Raw genomic sequence first — 14,299 nt, forward strand, 5'->3', positions numbered from 1 at the left:
CTCTGGGAAACAGCCAAGGACAGGCTGAAAGCTTGTGGATGAGAGTTAAGGACAACACCAATAAAGGACAGCTTGTGGTTGGGTCTACTACAGGCCACCTAATCAAGGGGAGCCTGTGGATGAGGCATTCTTGCTTCAACTACAAGAAGCATTGCATTTGTACACTCTCATCCTGACGGGACCAGTAGTGTTCCCCAGGGTTCAGTGTTGAGGCCCATTCTCTTTAATATCCTTATTGATTATTTGGAGGAGGGAACTGAGTACAACCTCAGTAAGTTTGCAGACACCAAGTTGGGATGAAGTGTCAATCTGCTGAAAGGTAGGAAGACCCTGCAGATGGATCTGGACAGGTTGGGTGAACGGGAAGAGGCCAGTGGGATGAGGTTCAACAAGGCTAAGCACTGGGTCCTGCACTTTGGCCACAACAACCTATGCAGCACTACAGGTCTGGGGGACAGTGGCTGGAAAGCTGTGCAGAGGAAAAAGATCTGAGGGTGCTGATTGATGCTCACCTGAACATGAGCTGGCAGTGTACCCAGGTGGCCAAGAAAGCTAATGGCATCCTGCCTTGTATCAGGAATAGTGTAGCTTGCAGGATGAGGGAGGTGATCATCCCCCTGTACTCTGCTCTGGTGAGGCTGCTCCTCAAGTATTGCATTCAGGTTTGGGCTCCTCAGTACAGGACAGACATTGAGGCCCTGGAATGTGTCCAGGGAAGGGCTAAGGAGCTGGTTAAGGTCTGGAACACAAGTCCTGTGAGGAGCAGCTGAGGGAACTGGGGTTGTTTAGTCTGGAGAAGAGGAGGCATAAGGGAGACCATATTGCTCTCTAGAACTACCTGAAAGAAAGGTGTGAGGAGCTGGGGATCAGCCTCTTCTCACAGAAAACTAGTGGTGGGACTAGAGTGAATGGCCTCAATTTGCTCCAGGAGAGGTTAAGGTTGGAAATTAGGAGATATTTCTTCTCAAAAAGAGTAGTCAGGCATTGGAACAGGTTGCCCAGGGAAGTCGTGGAGTCACCATCCCTGGGGGTGCTTAAGGAAAGGTTGGACTTGGTGCTTAGGGACATGTTTTAGAGGGGGCCATTGGTGGTAGGGTGATGGTTGGACCAGATGACCTTGGAGGTCTTTTCCAATCCTAATGATGTTAGGACTTCTTCCACCTGGAAGTCTGCTGGGAAAACTACACAGCAGGCTGTAAACAATCCAGGAGATTCCTAGAGTAGGTTGAGGATAACTTACTTGTCCAGGTATTAGACAAACCAGAGGAGAAGTGTTACCTGACCTGGTGCTCACCAACACCAAAGAGTTCATTAAAGAGGTCAAGATTGCAGGCAATCTGGGCTGCAGTGGCCACACACTGGTTGAGTTTGTGGTCTTGAGGAATACGGGCATGGCAAAGAGCAAAGTCAGGATGCTGAACTTCCAAGGAGTGAAATTCAAACTAACTAAAGACCTACAATATGAGATCCCCTGGAACACTGTCCGTATGGACAAAGGAGCTGAACAGAGCTGACAACTCTTTAAGGATGTTTTCCTTAGAGAGCAAGAGCTCTCTATCCCCTGTGTAAAAAAAAGCAGGCAGGGAGGGCAGACAACTGAGATAGCAGACCAAAGACCTGCTGGTCAAACTGAAATGCAAGAGGGAAATATGCAGTTATTGGAAGCAGGGACACATGGCCTGAAAGAGTATAAGGTTGCAATCCCATGTGAACCTAATGACGTTCAACAAGTTCAAGCGCAAGGTGCTGCACCTGGTCTGGGCAATCCTGGACAGGAGTACAGAGTGGTAGAAGAAGGTTTGTTCGGTCTTGGGACCAATGCTCTTCAACATCTTTATCAATGACATACATGATGGAATCGAGTGCACCCTCAGCAAGTTTGCAGATGACACCAAGATGAGCAGTTGATACAATAGAGGGAAGGGATGCCAACCAAAGGGACCAGGACAGGCTGGAAAAGTGGGCCCATGAGAACCAAATGAGGTTCAAGAAGTCCAAGTGCAAGGTAATCCCAGGCAATCCCAGGTATTTATTTAGACTGGGAGAATAAGAACTTGAGAGCAGCCCTGCAAAGAAGGACTTGGGGGTACTGATGGAAGAAACGCTGGACATGAGCCACCAATGTGTGCTTGCAGCCTGGAAGACCAACTGTGTCCTGGGCTGCATCAAATAAGGGGTGGCCAGCAGGGAGAGGAAGGTGATTGTCCCCCTCTACTCTGCCCTTGTGAGGCCCCACCCGGAATACTGCATGCAGGCCTGGGGCACCCAGCACAAGAAGGATGTGAAGTTCTGGGAATGTCTCCAGAGGAGGGTCACTAAGATGATCAGAGGTCTGGAGCATCTCTCCTATGCTGAAATGTTGAGGGAACTGGGATTGTTTAGCTTGGAGAAGAGAAGGCTCCAGGAAGACCTCAATGCAGTCTTCCAATACTTGAAGGTAGCATATAAACAGGAGGGGGAACACTTGTTTACATATGTTGGTAGTGATAGGACAAGGGGGAATGATTTTAAACCAGGAGATTTAGGTTAGATATTAGGAGGAAGATTTCCACTCAGAGGGTGGTGAGGCACAGGAACAGGTTGCCCAGAGAGACTGTGGATGCCCCATCCCTGGCAGTGTTCAAGACCAGGTTAGATGAGGCCATGGTCAACCTTATCTAGTGGGTGGCATCTCTGCCAATGACAGGGGGAGTTGGAACTAGATGATCTTTAAGGTCCCTTCCAACCCACGCCATTCTATGATTCTATGTGTTTCCAGTTGGCAACTGGCACTCTCTATTCATGTCAAGCTGTCCTACAATGTGCAACATGGCTTCCAGCAGTGGAAGACTGCAGGAATTTAACAAACCATCTTAAATCCAGTAGCACCACCCAAGGTCACATCAAACAGCACTAGGGCAGCTCTTGTGACAAGTCCCTGCATAAAGAGCAGATGATTCACAGTAAATGACAGAAAAGTCTTCAGGAAGACCAAATAGAAGCCAGATCATAGAATCCTAAAATCATAGAATATCCTTCTTGAATCACAGAATCACAGAATTGAAGGGGTTGGAAGGGACCTCAAAATATCATCGGGTCCAACCCCCCTGCCAAAGCAGGTTCCCTAGAGCAGGATGCCCAGGTAGGTGTCCAGACAGGCCTTAAATATCTCCAGAGAAGGAGACTCAACAACCTCCCTGGGCAGCCTGTTCCAGTGCTCCATCAACCTCACCATGAAGAAGTTCTTTCGCATGTTGGTGTGAAACTTCCTGTGCTCCATCTTGTGGCCATTACTCCTTGTCCTATCCCTGCAAACCACTGAAAAGAGGTTGGCCAAATCCCTCTGTCTCCCACACCTCAGGTATTTACACACATTGAAGAGATCCCCTCTCAGTCTTCTATTCTCCAGGCTGAACAGACCCAGGTCTCTCAGCCTTTCCTCATAAGGAAGATGCTCTAGGCATCTATCATCTTTGTGGCTCTCTGCTGGACTCTTTCCAGGAGATCCCTGTCTTTTTTGTACCAGGGAGCCCAGAACTGGTACTCCAGTTGAGGCCTGACCAGGACAGAGTAGAGGGGGAGGATCACCTTGACCTGCTGGCCACACTCCTTTTAATGCACATGAGGATCCCATTGGCCCTCTTGGCCATGAAGGCACACTGCTGGTGGACATGGTCAACCTGTCATCCACCAGGACCCCCAGATCCTTCTCCTCAGAGCTCCTCTCCAGCAGGTCATCCCCCAGCCTGTAATGATACATGTGGTTGTTCCTTCCCAGGTGCAGGACTCTACACTTGCTCTTATTAAACCTCATTTTGTTTCTTGGATGGTTGGTGTGGGAGTGTGGCCATGGGGGTGGACAAGCCCCGTGGTTGGTGATAACATCAGGCTCTTAACGATGAGGCCATCAGGAATGTAAAGATTTCAGAGGGAACAAAGAAGGGTGATTCAGGAGATGCCTTGCCATCTTAGGTTGCTTGTTCTCCAGCATTTAATACATGGAAGTTGCTGGGTGTTTGCGGTTGCCAGGCAAAGTTGTTGACCAATGAACAGTTAGTGGAAGAGGACTGTTGTGGGGCAAATGGCATAAGAAGCAAGCTTCAATATGGGGATGCAACAAGGATAATGAATTTATGCCCCCAATATGAGAGATGAAGTTAGGCCCTCAGTGTAAGAGATGTCATCAATAAAGTAGTACCAGTTACTGATCCTAAAAGAACCCTGGTGTCCGTGTGGTCATTATGCCACAAGTTGGAAGGGACCCACAGGGATTATTGAGTCCAACTGGGTTCCCAAAGGACAACCCAGAAAATCAGACCATGTGTCTGACAGCATTTTCCAAATGTTTCTTGAACTCTGGCAGGTTTGGTGCTGTGACCACTGCCCTGGGGAGCCTGTTCCAGTACCTGGCCACCCTGTCTGTGAAAAACTTTTTCCTCTCAGTGAAAAACTTTTTCCTGATATCCAGCCTGAACAGCTGTAGCAGCTTCAAGACATTTCCTCGTGTTGTATCGCTGATCACCTGAGAGAAGAGATACTCCCCTCATGATGAAGCTGTAGACTGTGATGAGGCCTCCCCTCAGACTTCTCCAGGATGAATAAACCAAGTGACTTCAGCTACTCCTCATACGTCTTGCCCTCCAGACGCTTCACTATCTTTGTTGCCTTCCTTTGGACACTCTCTAACAGCTTGATATCTCCTGTACTGTGGTGCCCAGAACTGCACTTGACAACTACTTGAGGTGAGGCTGCACCAGTGCAGAGCAGAGCAGAACAATCACTTACCTCGACCGACTAGCAATGCTGTGCTTGATGCACCCCAGGATATGGCTGCCAAGATGCCAAGGCACACTGCTGGCTCATGTTCAACTTGCTGCCAAACGAAACCCCCAGTTCCCTTTCTACAGGGCTAATTTCCAGCCTCGCATCCCCCAGTCTGTATTTATAGAAGGGTTACCCCTTCCCAGGTGCAGAATCCAGAACTTGTTCTTGTTAAACTTCATATTGTTGGTGATTGCTAAGCTCTCTAATTTGTCCAGATCTCTCTCCGAGGCCTCACCACCCTTGACAGAGTCAGCAGCTCCACCCAGTTTGGTATCATCCACAAATTCACTGAAAAAACCTGCAAGTCCAACAACCAAATCGTTTACGAAAACACTGAAGAAGACTGGTCCTAAAATGGAGCCATGGAAAACCCTAGTAGTGACAGGTTGTGATCATCCTAGGTAATAAATCCATCCTGTAGTCCTCAGATTAGCTTTCAGACTTGCATTCACTCATACTCTTTCATCCTGAAAATCCTAATAGGGAAAAGTTCCAGGATATCTTTAAAAAGGATATCTTTTAAAGGATATCCACTTTAATATCTTTGGAAAACATGAAGTCTGAGCTATTTCCTGTAAGATACAGTACTGGACACAGCATTTCATGTGTTCCCCATATTCATTCTCAGTTATTAAAATAGCTGTGACAAGTATGAAAATGTGAGGAAGTTCCAGATGCCATTTAAGCATATGAAAATACACTGTTCCACAAGCTGTGCTGGTTCTCTGTGCATACTGTATTCAAATCCTTGCATTTGATATTGTTATTGCAAGGGTTATATCTTGGTTCTTCACAAACTGGCTGGCTCATAATCTCTTTATCCAGTCCTACCCCAGTCCTTTTAGATATACACAGGAGAATTAACAGGGAGAAATTGAACCTTGCTATACAGGCTGAAGTTTCATAGGAGCCAGCCAACATAAATGACATTGCTACAACAAATATATACATACATACATACATATATATGTGTGTATATATATAACACCGTACTTTCTGTCTCTGGAAAATTATAATTTGTTGAAAGGTGGCTCATGGTAAACAAACAACAACAACAAAAATGTGCATACATTAAGCTAATATTTTGACGAAAGAAGGAAAAGGTATAGTGGCTGTTCAAGCAGATGTACCCTAGATAACTTTAAATGATTTAGCTCTCTCTGTACTGTTCAGTAAGTACACAAGAAGCTACAGAAGAAAGTTAACCTTTCCCTGCATCCTGACTACAACTTAAGAGATGAAAACTACATCAGTCCTTACACTGCAGGTATCTTAGCTGGCTAATTTAATCTAGCACAGATCCATATAAAAGAATGAATGTCTCAAATCCCAAGTGCAGAGCTGGCATACCTACTTGTGCTTATGTTAATGGAACTCATATATTTTATTTCACACTATTGTAAAATCATTAAGGTTTGAAAAGACCCTGAAGATCATTAAGTCCACCATCAACAAAACACTAGCAAGTCCACTAAGCCATTTCCATAAGCACTGTGTCCACATATGTGGTACTATAAAGACTTACCAAACACTTTACAAGACTAGGAAGAAAAATGAAAATGAATTAAATGAATGTACTTGATTTGTAATGTAGCATTAATATATCTTATAAGGTTTCTGGGGAAAAAAAGAAAAAAAAAAGTCTTTTGTATTTTTCTTCACAAACACTGTCTATTTCACTAAGTTAGAAGACCCTATGGGAAAGTTCATAGAAATCAGTGAGAGAAATCTGCAGACCTGGGAGTGTCTTTAAAATTGAAATGTGTGAAAAATGTGTAGCTAGCTTGTTTACACAATCAAATTAATAAAAAAATGTTTTCAAAGGTTATTGAAGCCTGAAGAATAAGATAAATATTAAGACAAAAGCAAATTCTGAGACAAAGCAAAATGTTGTTTAGGAATTTTGAAGGTGATATGCCTAGGCAACTGTAAACTCTGTATGATTAAAAGAAAAATGCAATTTACTATAAAAACATGAAGTGATGATCTGACAAAAACATTTAAAATAGCAAATAGTATACTTACAAATCCATACTCCAAGTCCCAGCACCAGCAGTAATTGAAAAACCTAACAAAGACAGCTCTCAAAAAATCGCCGATTAGAATTGTGATATAAGTTGTCATTGTGTCAGAGACTGTCAGCCGCACAAATTCCTGTTAAAGCAATATATATATATATATATATATATTTTTTTTTTTTTTGAGAGAGAAAGAATATATTTAAGCAATTTATAGTTACAATAGTGATGAAGTACTATATTAGGATGTTCTTACAGTGCTACAACTTGGTAAAAACTCTCAGCTCCTCCTGATTCACTGATTCTGAGAAATGCCAGGAGGAAAATTGCCCCTCATTTGTTAGAGATACCTGCTGCTTTTATTTATGTTCATAGCAGATGAGACTTTCAGGGTATGATTAGTCAGGGAAAGGTTTCCAGCTAAGACTGCCACTATAGCAGAACTCCACATTGATATCTCAACCCCTCTTTTGGCTTTCTTCCTAAATGAGCACCAGTTCCCACTGAATATGGAAAAAGAAAAAAATAATAATCCAAATATCCAAAAATCCTTGTTCCTCTACATTTGTTTCAGTAAGTCCCATCAATCCCACTAAACCCTGCTGTACCAGGCCTTACCCCATTTGCCCAAAAGACTTATTATTCTCTCTGATTTCAAATTATGGAGAAAATCAGCACAGTGGGGAAAAAATAAAAAACAAAACAGGGTCTGTTTTTTCCTGTCCATCACCTGGATAAGTGACCAGGACAGGTCACAGTATCCAGTCAGGAGTGGAGACAATCAGGTACTGAGACTGTCAAAATGATGGAACAATACCAAAAGTTGTGATTCAATGGAGGTTTTAATATTGTGGACAAAACAATAAGGTATGATCAGAGAAAAAAGAGATGTTGGGAAATTCTTTGGAAGTGTCTTATTATATGAACGTCAATAGCTATGAATATTCAATTGAATCAAATAAAATGACTGATCAGATTTACTGTTAAACTACTGATGTTCTTTTGCATGATGTTACTTGGTTAAGGATAAAAATGGTTTCTGAGATGCACACTGCTAGCATGAGTTGATCATATACATTTTTTGTTGTTGTTGTTTAGCTACTTATCTTTTCAATATACTGGTAATTGTGAAAAACTGATCTTTGCTTGATTAAAAATTTATTCAGAATTATTACTTTTATTAATTTTTGTAACCAATCCAACTTTTCATAATTGTTAAACAGGCTTTGCAAGACAGATGAGGTGAGGAAAATGAATCAGGAGAATAGTGAGGAAAAAAGAAAAAAAAATAAAAATGAATGCTTTGAATTCTGTCAGGTACCAGAAGGGGGACCTCCCTACTAAATAGGATTCAAATAAATTACAATAGCTGTTTCTAAGCTTTGTAGCTTGGGGGGGAAATAAATAAATAAACAAATAAATAAATAATCCTTCATTATCTTGTCCAACATCTGCATTTTCTCATGCTCTAACACCTTATTGTCTCTAGTCAGCAGAAATTAAGAGGGGTTTAGTATGATATCTTGTAACACACTATGATCTATTTTCAAATATGAACTCAAATAAGTTACATTACCTGGCCTACCATTGTTTCCCAACATGGGCCTCTGGGGACATCTGCAGGGTCTACCTGTATTGGAGGAGCAGTTGAATTTTCTGGAATAGTACCATTGTATAGACTGGCCTCCCATATTGTCATGTTATACTTGACAATCTTCTCTTCTTCCAACTAAATAAATAGAGGATTAAAAATATATAAATAAATAAAGTAGCATGAACTTAAATTACCAATATTCAACCTTTTCTTTTCCACTCCAAGACTTTTCCATCTTTCCCTGACATGTCTATGACATGGTTGGAAATATACATCCTTACCCTGATACATATTAAAATTAATAAAAGGAGGTAAACAGCTTGCCTTGAGATTGATTTCATCCATTAGGGCAATGATGAAAGTGTAGAGATTGCCAAGAAAAAGAGCAAAGATGCGTCCCAGCTGCCATCTTAGAGCTATTCGAGGGTGGTAGTTTTCCAGAGAACTTATTACATCAAATAAAGTTGGACAGAACATTCCTAAAAGTGACATGACCATGTTCACCTAGGGGGAAAGAAAAAAAGAAAAAAAAAAAAAAAAAAGAAAAAAAAAGGAAAGAAAGAAAAAAAAGTTTACTGTGAAATGTTAGAGGCAAGATTGATTTTGATGACAAGTGTATTTCTATTGCTAATTGTTATTTGCTAATTGATTTAATGAAAAGCAAAATCCACCCTGGGAGTCACAAGGTGCTTTTGCAAAGATGCAAAGAAACAATGAGGTGAAAACTTATTTTTCTTCTCCTGTAAATAGATACTTTGAATTTTTTTTTTCTTTTCATTTTTTCAATTCACTTTAACATCAGAAAAAAAGTCAAGTATTAGCTGTTTTAAGTACAACCTACATTTTAGAAAAAAATGTCATAGAATTTAGCAAGAAACTATTTCCAATACTGTTTCATCCTAAATCTCTTCCTTGTTTTCCCAATAGACACATACATATTCTATATAAAGCATTTCTCTAAAAATTCTGTGCTAAATTAAAATTATCTGACATCTCACCCAAAGTTAATTCTTAATGCATAAGCAAAGCAAATTCAAATCAATCCTGACGCTGTCTGCCTGTTTTTCTGAAGACTCTAACAATATTAACTCACATCACAGAAGGATGGAAAAGGAACAAGTTCACTGACAGCAAAATGACAAAATTAAGCTTTCATAAACAGTTTGAAATTCAATATAGGCAATATATGCTACTTTTTGTTATTATTGCTATATATTGCTATAAATTGAGTACACATTTTTATTCTAAGTGAGGCATTCTAAGAATTCAGCATGCATAAGTGATTGCTAAAATTTGTTGCAAGTATGCTTAAACCTTTTGGTGAAATAGTACAAAATCTAATCAACTGTGTCAGCCAAAAATGAAAGTAATTGAAAAAGTTTTAAAGTGCATTTTTTATTTCAGTTTCAAATAATATTTCCTTACAATTATCTCATCTTTAAAGGACTAAAAGCCAAGCAACAGATAACATTGTCTCCAGTTAAGTCACAAAACAAAAAGATGCTTATTTAAGATGACTCATACTGAAACAATGAAGTAAAAAGGAATTGATTCAGTTATAAAATAATAACTATAATAATAACAATAACAATAATAATAATAATAATTGTCTTTCAGTTGTTCTGAATTTAGCAATTCTCAGTCATCCTGGAATCCATTTTGCTAGAACTATTGCAAATTTTAACACTTTCCTAACTTTCTGCTATCAAGGAATAGAAGATTGGTCTTGGTTCTCAGAAATAATATGACAGCAGAAAAGCACTATGCCAAAAAAAAAAAATAAAAATAAATAAATCACTCTCTATTAAATAAGTACATTCCCACTCTAAAAATTCTCACCCAGTTCTTTTAATGGAAGACATGGCTCTTTAGAAGGAAGGGCATGTCCTTTAGGCAGGTAAAATATAGTACTTGCTAACTACATCAAATGTGTCTTTGTTGCTTCACTATGGGAAAAGCAGAAAAAAAGTAACTATTTTTCTTTATCATTAAATGTTTTCTATATTTTTCTTAAGTTCTTTTTCATCGTTTATCTGAAGTAAGAATATTCTTTCTCATTTGCTTTCTATCTGCATTTTGCCATGCCTTCACTATGCTCCCATCTCAAAGAGATTTCCAGTTCAGGATTAAAAACATATATATATATATGTATTATGCACGTAAGCATGATACAGTTACAGTTCATAATCGGTATGGTCTTATCTTCAGTGTCTGCTGAGTGAATCTCAAAAAACATTCCCTGACCTACCGTAATAGCATTTCTGAGTAAGAAAGGAATAGCAATGAAGATATATATACTGATCAGTGAAAACCCTGGTTCAAAACAAAGTTCGTCATCTCTCTAGAACATTAACTACTCTAGACACCAAGAGTATGACACTCTGAAAGCTAGAAAATTACTGCTTACACAAGCTTTTCAAGCTGCTATGAATTGGATAAGAAATTCTGTAGCTTCATTTACATCTAAACACCAGCTTCCTCTGTGTATGAAAGTGTGCCAGACATTAAATAGTGAATTCTGACTGCTTGCTTGTTAAAGGATAAGTTCATTAAAGGTAAGTAGTCTAGTGAATATAAATCATATCTTCTAGCAACAATTGCAGTAGTCACAGATTTTTCTAGCATCTGCTGCAGAAAGCAGTAATAAACAACTATTTTTCTAGTTAATAGAGTTTAATTTTTAAAAAGACAATTAGAAGTAAATTTTATATTTCATAATAATAAAATCCACCTGACGATTTCTCCAATTTACACAGAGTATTGAAAACATGGCTTAATTACCACAGTGAAAGTCTGCTCCATAGCTACTACTAGAAACTTTAAAGTAAATATCAGGAAGCTTTTGGCAAAAGGTCTAAGGGGTTGTTTCATCTTGGAAAAAAAAAAAAAAAAAAAAAAAAATTAAAATGTGTAGGCCCTAAGCCATATCTCCTCTTTGCCCAAATGTTGTTAATAATTGTGACGCAGAGAAATCAGTCTGACTCCCCATAAATTCATTCTGCTTTTAAGTATTTTTATCTTTAAACAGTACATTTGAGAAAACAGAGTACCAATGTACTGGAGAGATGTTCACCATATAATGTAGTTCTACAAATTATCTTTTGTCAAATGAGAAAAGTCAATTCCTATTCAGTACTTTTCATCTTATTTCAGAGTACTGCACCAAGGAAATCAGTAGCATTATTCTTTATTTTATCCACAGTCATGGGGAAATTGTTATAAGAATCAAATAGTTACAGAATCATTGTTCATCCATGACCAACCACCTGGCCACAACCACATGTGAGAAGAGATGCAAAGGCTGATGAGGTACCTTAACAGTCCTCGTCTGCCTCTTTGCACTAATTTCCTACTCTTTGTGATGGGCTAGATAGTTTCAACTGAACTGTGACCCTGAAGGACTAGATACTGCTGAGATGAAGTTCAGGTTTACAGAATCCAGTTTTGAATTGATTTGCAATATTGTGGCAGAGGACAACAATCAGAGAGAAAAATAGGCCTTGTCCACAAAGTCACCAGTGGCACTTTATTAGGTCATGAGCTTCAGGAACAGAATATATGAAAAACATTTATCCCAGATTGCTCCAAGGACACCATGGATATGTGTAAACACTTTCTAACCCCCTAATGCATCTATTGTGAAAATAAATTCTTACAAAAGTAGCTGAATATTTTCATGAAGTTCTTGAGTTATATGTTGCTTGAGTTATATGTAAAAGCTGCACTTTTCCTTGCTTTAAATAGTACACAAAGTGTTTATAATCTTATTCTGATCAAAATCTCAGTTCATTTATTCATGACACAAATGTAAGAGCTTAATCTAGAAAATAAAAAAAATAAAAAAGAAAAATGTTTAAATGTTCAGAAAAAGCCAAATATGCGTATTTCATTAAATACTAATACCTAATCAAAGGCAATATTTTGTACCTCACAAATATGTTCATTGATTGTCAACAGGGAAAAAAATGTAGTTAAATAACAGCAACACTGCCTTATCCACTCTCATTTAGCAACACCTGCTCTAAGTCTCTCTGATATAGTGCCTCCTTAGCAGTGTTCTTTTGTACAGTAAACAAAAAATAAAATGTAAACATGCATATGCTTAAGTAATTTCCAGATTGCAACATAAGCTAATATAACAGCTTTCAGTAGTACTGTCCATGTTAGAACAAATCTGTTACCACACCTTTCAACTGAGAAAACTGAATTCCTTCTGAACAGCCTTCATCTGCTAGTCTGTTGTCACATTTAGAGCTTGTGTTGCTTTAAGCCAAGTAGTTGTTACAATAATTCTTTCCCAACCAGAGTAAAATGAAGTAATTTTTATCAAATAATTTAATCCAATCCTAGCTGACTTATTTCTCTGGACTCCAAAGGTGGATTGCTGGATTATGTATGGTACTTTCCATGACAGATTTTGGTGTTCAAAGTTAAGGACTGACTTTCCTCATTTTATCATCATCCATGCCATTAGCTTTGTGAGGCTGGCATCTTTTTGCCTTACTTTAATTCAGATATCAGCTTCACTCTCTAGGCGAGAGTGAATATGAGCTTTATATAATGAACAGCTAGTTTTACAATATGCACAATAGTGTGTCTGTTAAATAAAAAACAGTCTGTTCAGGTTTTTATACAGCAATGCTGAATTCAAGTGCCTACTACATACTGTTACAGCAAACACAATCACTTTCACTATATACCTCTATAAGTCAGGACTGGATTTACTCTAGAAGAAAACAGATTAAACAGAGAAAAGGAAAAAAAAAAAAGATATTGTGTTCTTGGACTGGGCAGGTGAAGCTGGAAGGCTTAAGCTTCATACTGTTGCTGTACTGCAGAGTGGTATCTCTGAGGTCCCAAGTAACTTTGGACATGGCTGCATACTAGTCACTTTCCTTGGACCACTCTCTACAGGAAAGTAACAAGAGAGTAGGCACCTTGAGTAGATCTTGTGAGTCCACAGAGTGGCTGGAAAAACAGTTTTAGGGGCTCAAAAGAGAAAAGGTGAAGGTCTTAAAGGAAAACTGAATATAAAAGGACAACTTATATATATATATATATATATATATATATATATATATATATATTCCTTTTAATGAAGCACAAAGCAGAAAGACAATAAGAGTTCTTTTGCTGCACATTTACCACCCACACTCAAAGTGCTTAAATTCTCAGGGTAAAAAGAAAAAAAAAAAAGTCAACATGCAGAGTAGAGAGACAAAGTTTGAAACCACATCTATTTTAGAAATGTGCTAGCACGAACTTCATTTCTTTCCCACCACCCGTAGTTCTCCAGACCTTCCAGGGCAAATTTCTGTGATCTTCTCACAACGAAAAAGATGAGGTAGCCACTCCCAGCAAGTGTGCATAGGGCTAAGAAGTTAGCAAGAACTCTCAGGAATCGAGTCAAGTGAATGTTTTCCTCTTTTCGGCTCTCCTGCTCCTCCACGATAGCTTCCTGCACTTGTTAGAAACAAAAGAATATTATCAGTACTTTAATGGTCAAGACTCTACATTGCTTAGTCAGTAGTTAGAATTCAGTTAAATCAGTTGTGATGATGCAAATGCACACCTGGACATCATGTTTTGAGATAAGATTACATTGTTTCATAAAATCTGTTTCGGACCTTGAAAAATTTCAGGGATTTGGCTCCCCAGAGTTCACTTTTTTTTCCATTGAGTGTATCACTCATTACACCTCTACTCATATGTCAAGAAGAAACCAGCACAGTCTGTCAGCTTGAAAGGTGGTGTGAGGCGCTGGGGGTGACCCAACAAGACACATGTGATTAACTGCCAGCAAATGAACTGTCACCATCAAAAAATGCACATTTGTAAAAAATTGCAAAAAAGATTTATTTTGAGTCATTGATTAAGTAAGAGT

At 39.1% G+C, this 14,299-nt stretch overlaps 1 protein-coding gene across 1 annotated transcript in view; it reads right to left on the minus strand.

The window, feature by feature from the left end:
* TMC1 (transmembrane channel like 1) overlaps positions 1 to 14,299 on the minus strand; it is a gene marked incomplete at both ends in the record, with an annotated part of 65,722 nt that overhangs the window by 12,028 nt on the left and 39,395 nt on the right. Inside the window, 4 exons of the mRNA XM_082783908.1 lie at positions 6,829 to 6,957; positions 8,398 to 8,550; positions 8,740 to 8,919; positions 13,679 to 13,873. Of these exons, the coding sequence (XP_082640034.1) occupies positions 6,829 to 6,957; positions 8,398 to 8,550; positions 8,740 to 8,919; positions 13,679 to 13,873 (657 nt within the window). The remainder of the gene's footprint in view (positions 1 to 6,828; positions 6,958 to 8,397; positions 8,551 to 8,739; positions 8,920 to 13,678; positions 13,874 to 14,299) is intronic.

This window comes from Aythya marila (assembly GCF_965140915.1).
Source record: "Aythya marila genome assembly, chromosome: Z".
NCBI lineage: Eukaryota > Metazoa > Chordata > Aves > Anseriformes > Anatidae > Aythya > Aythya marila.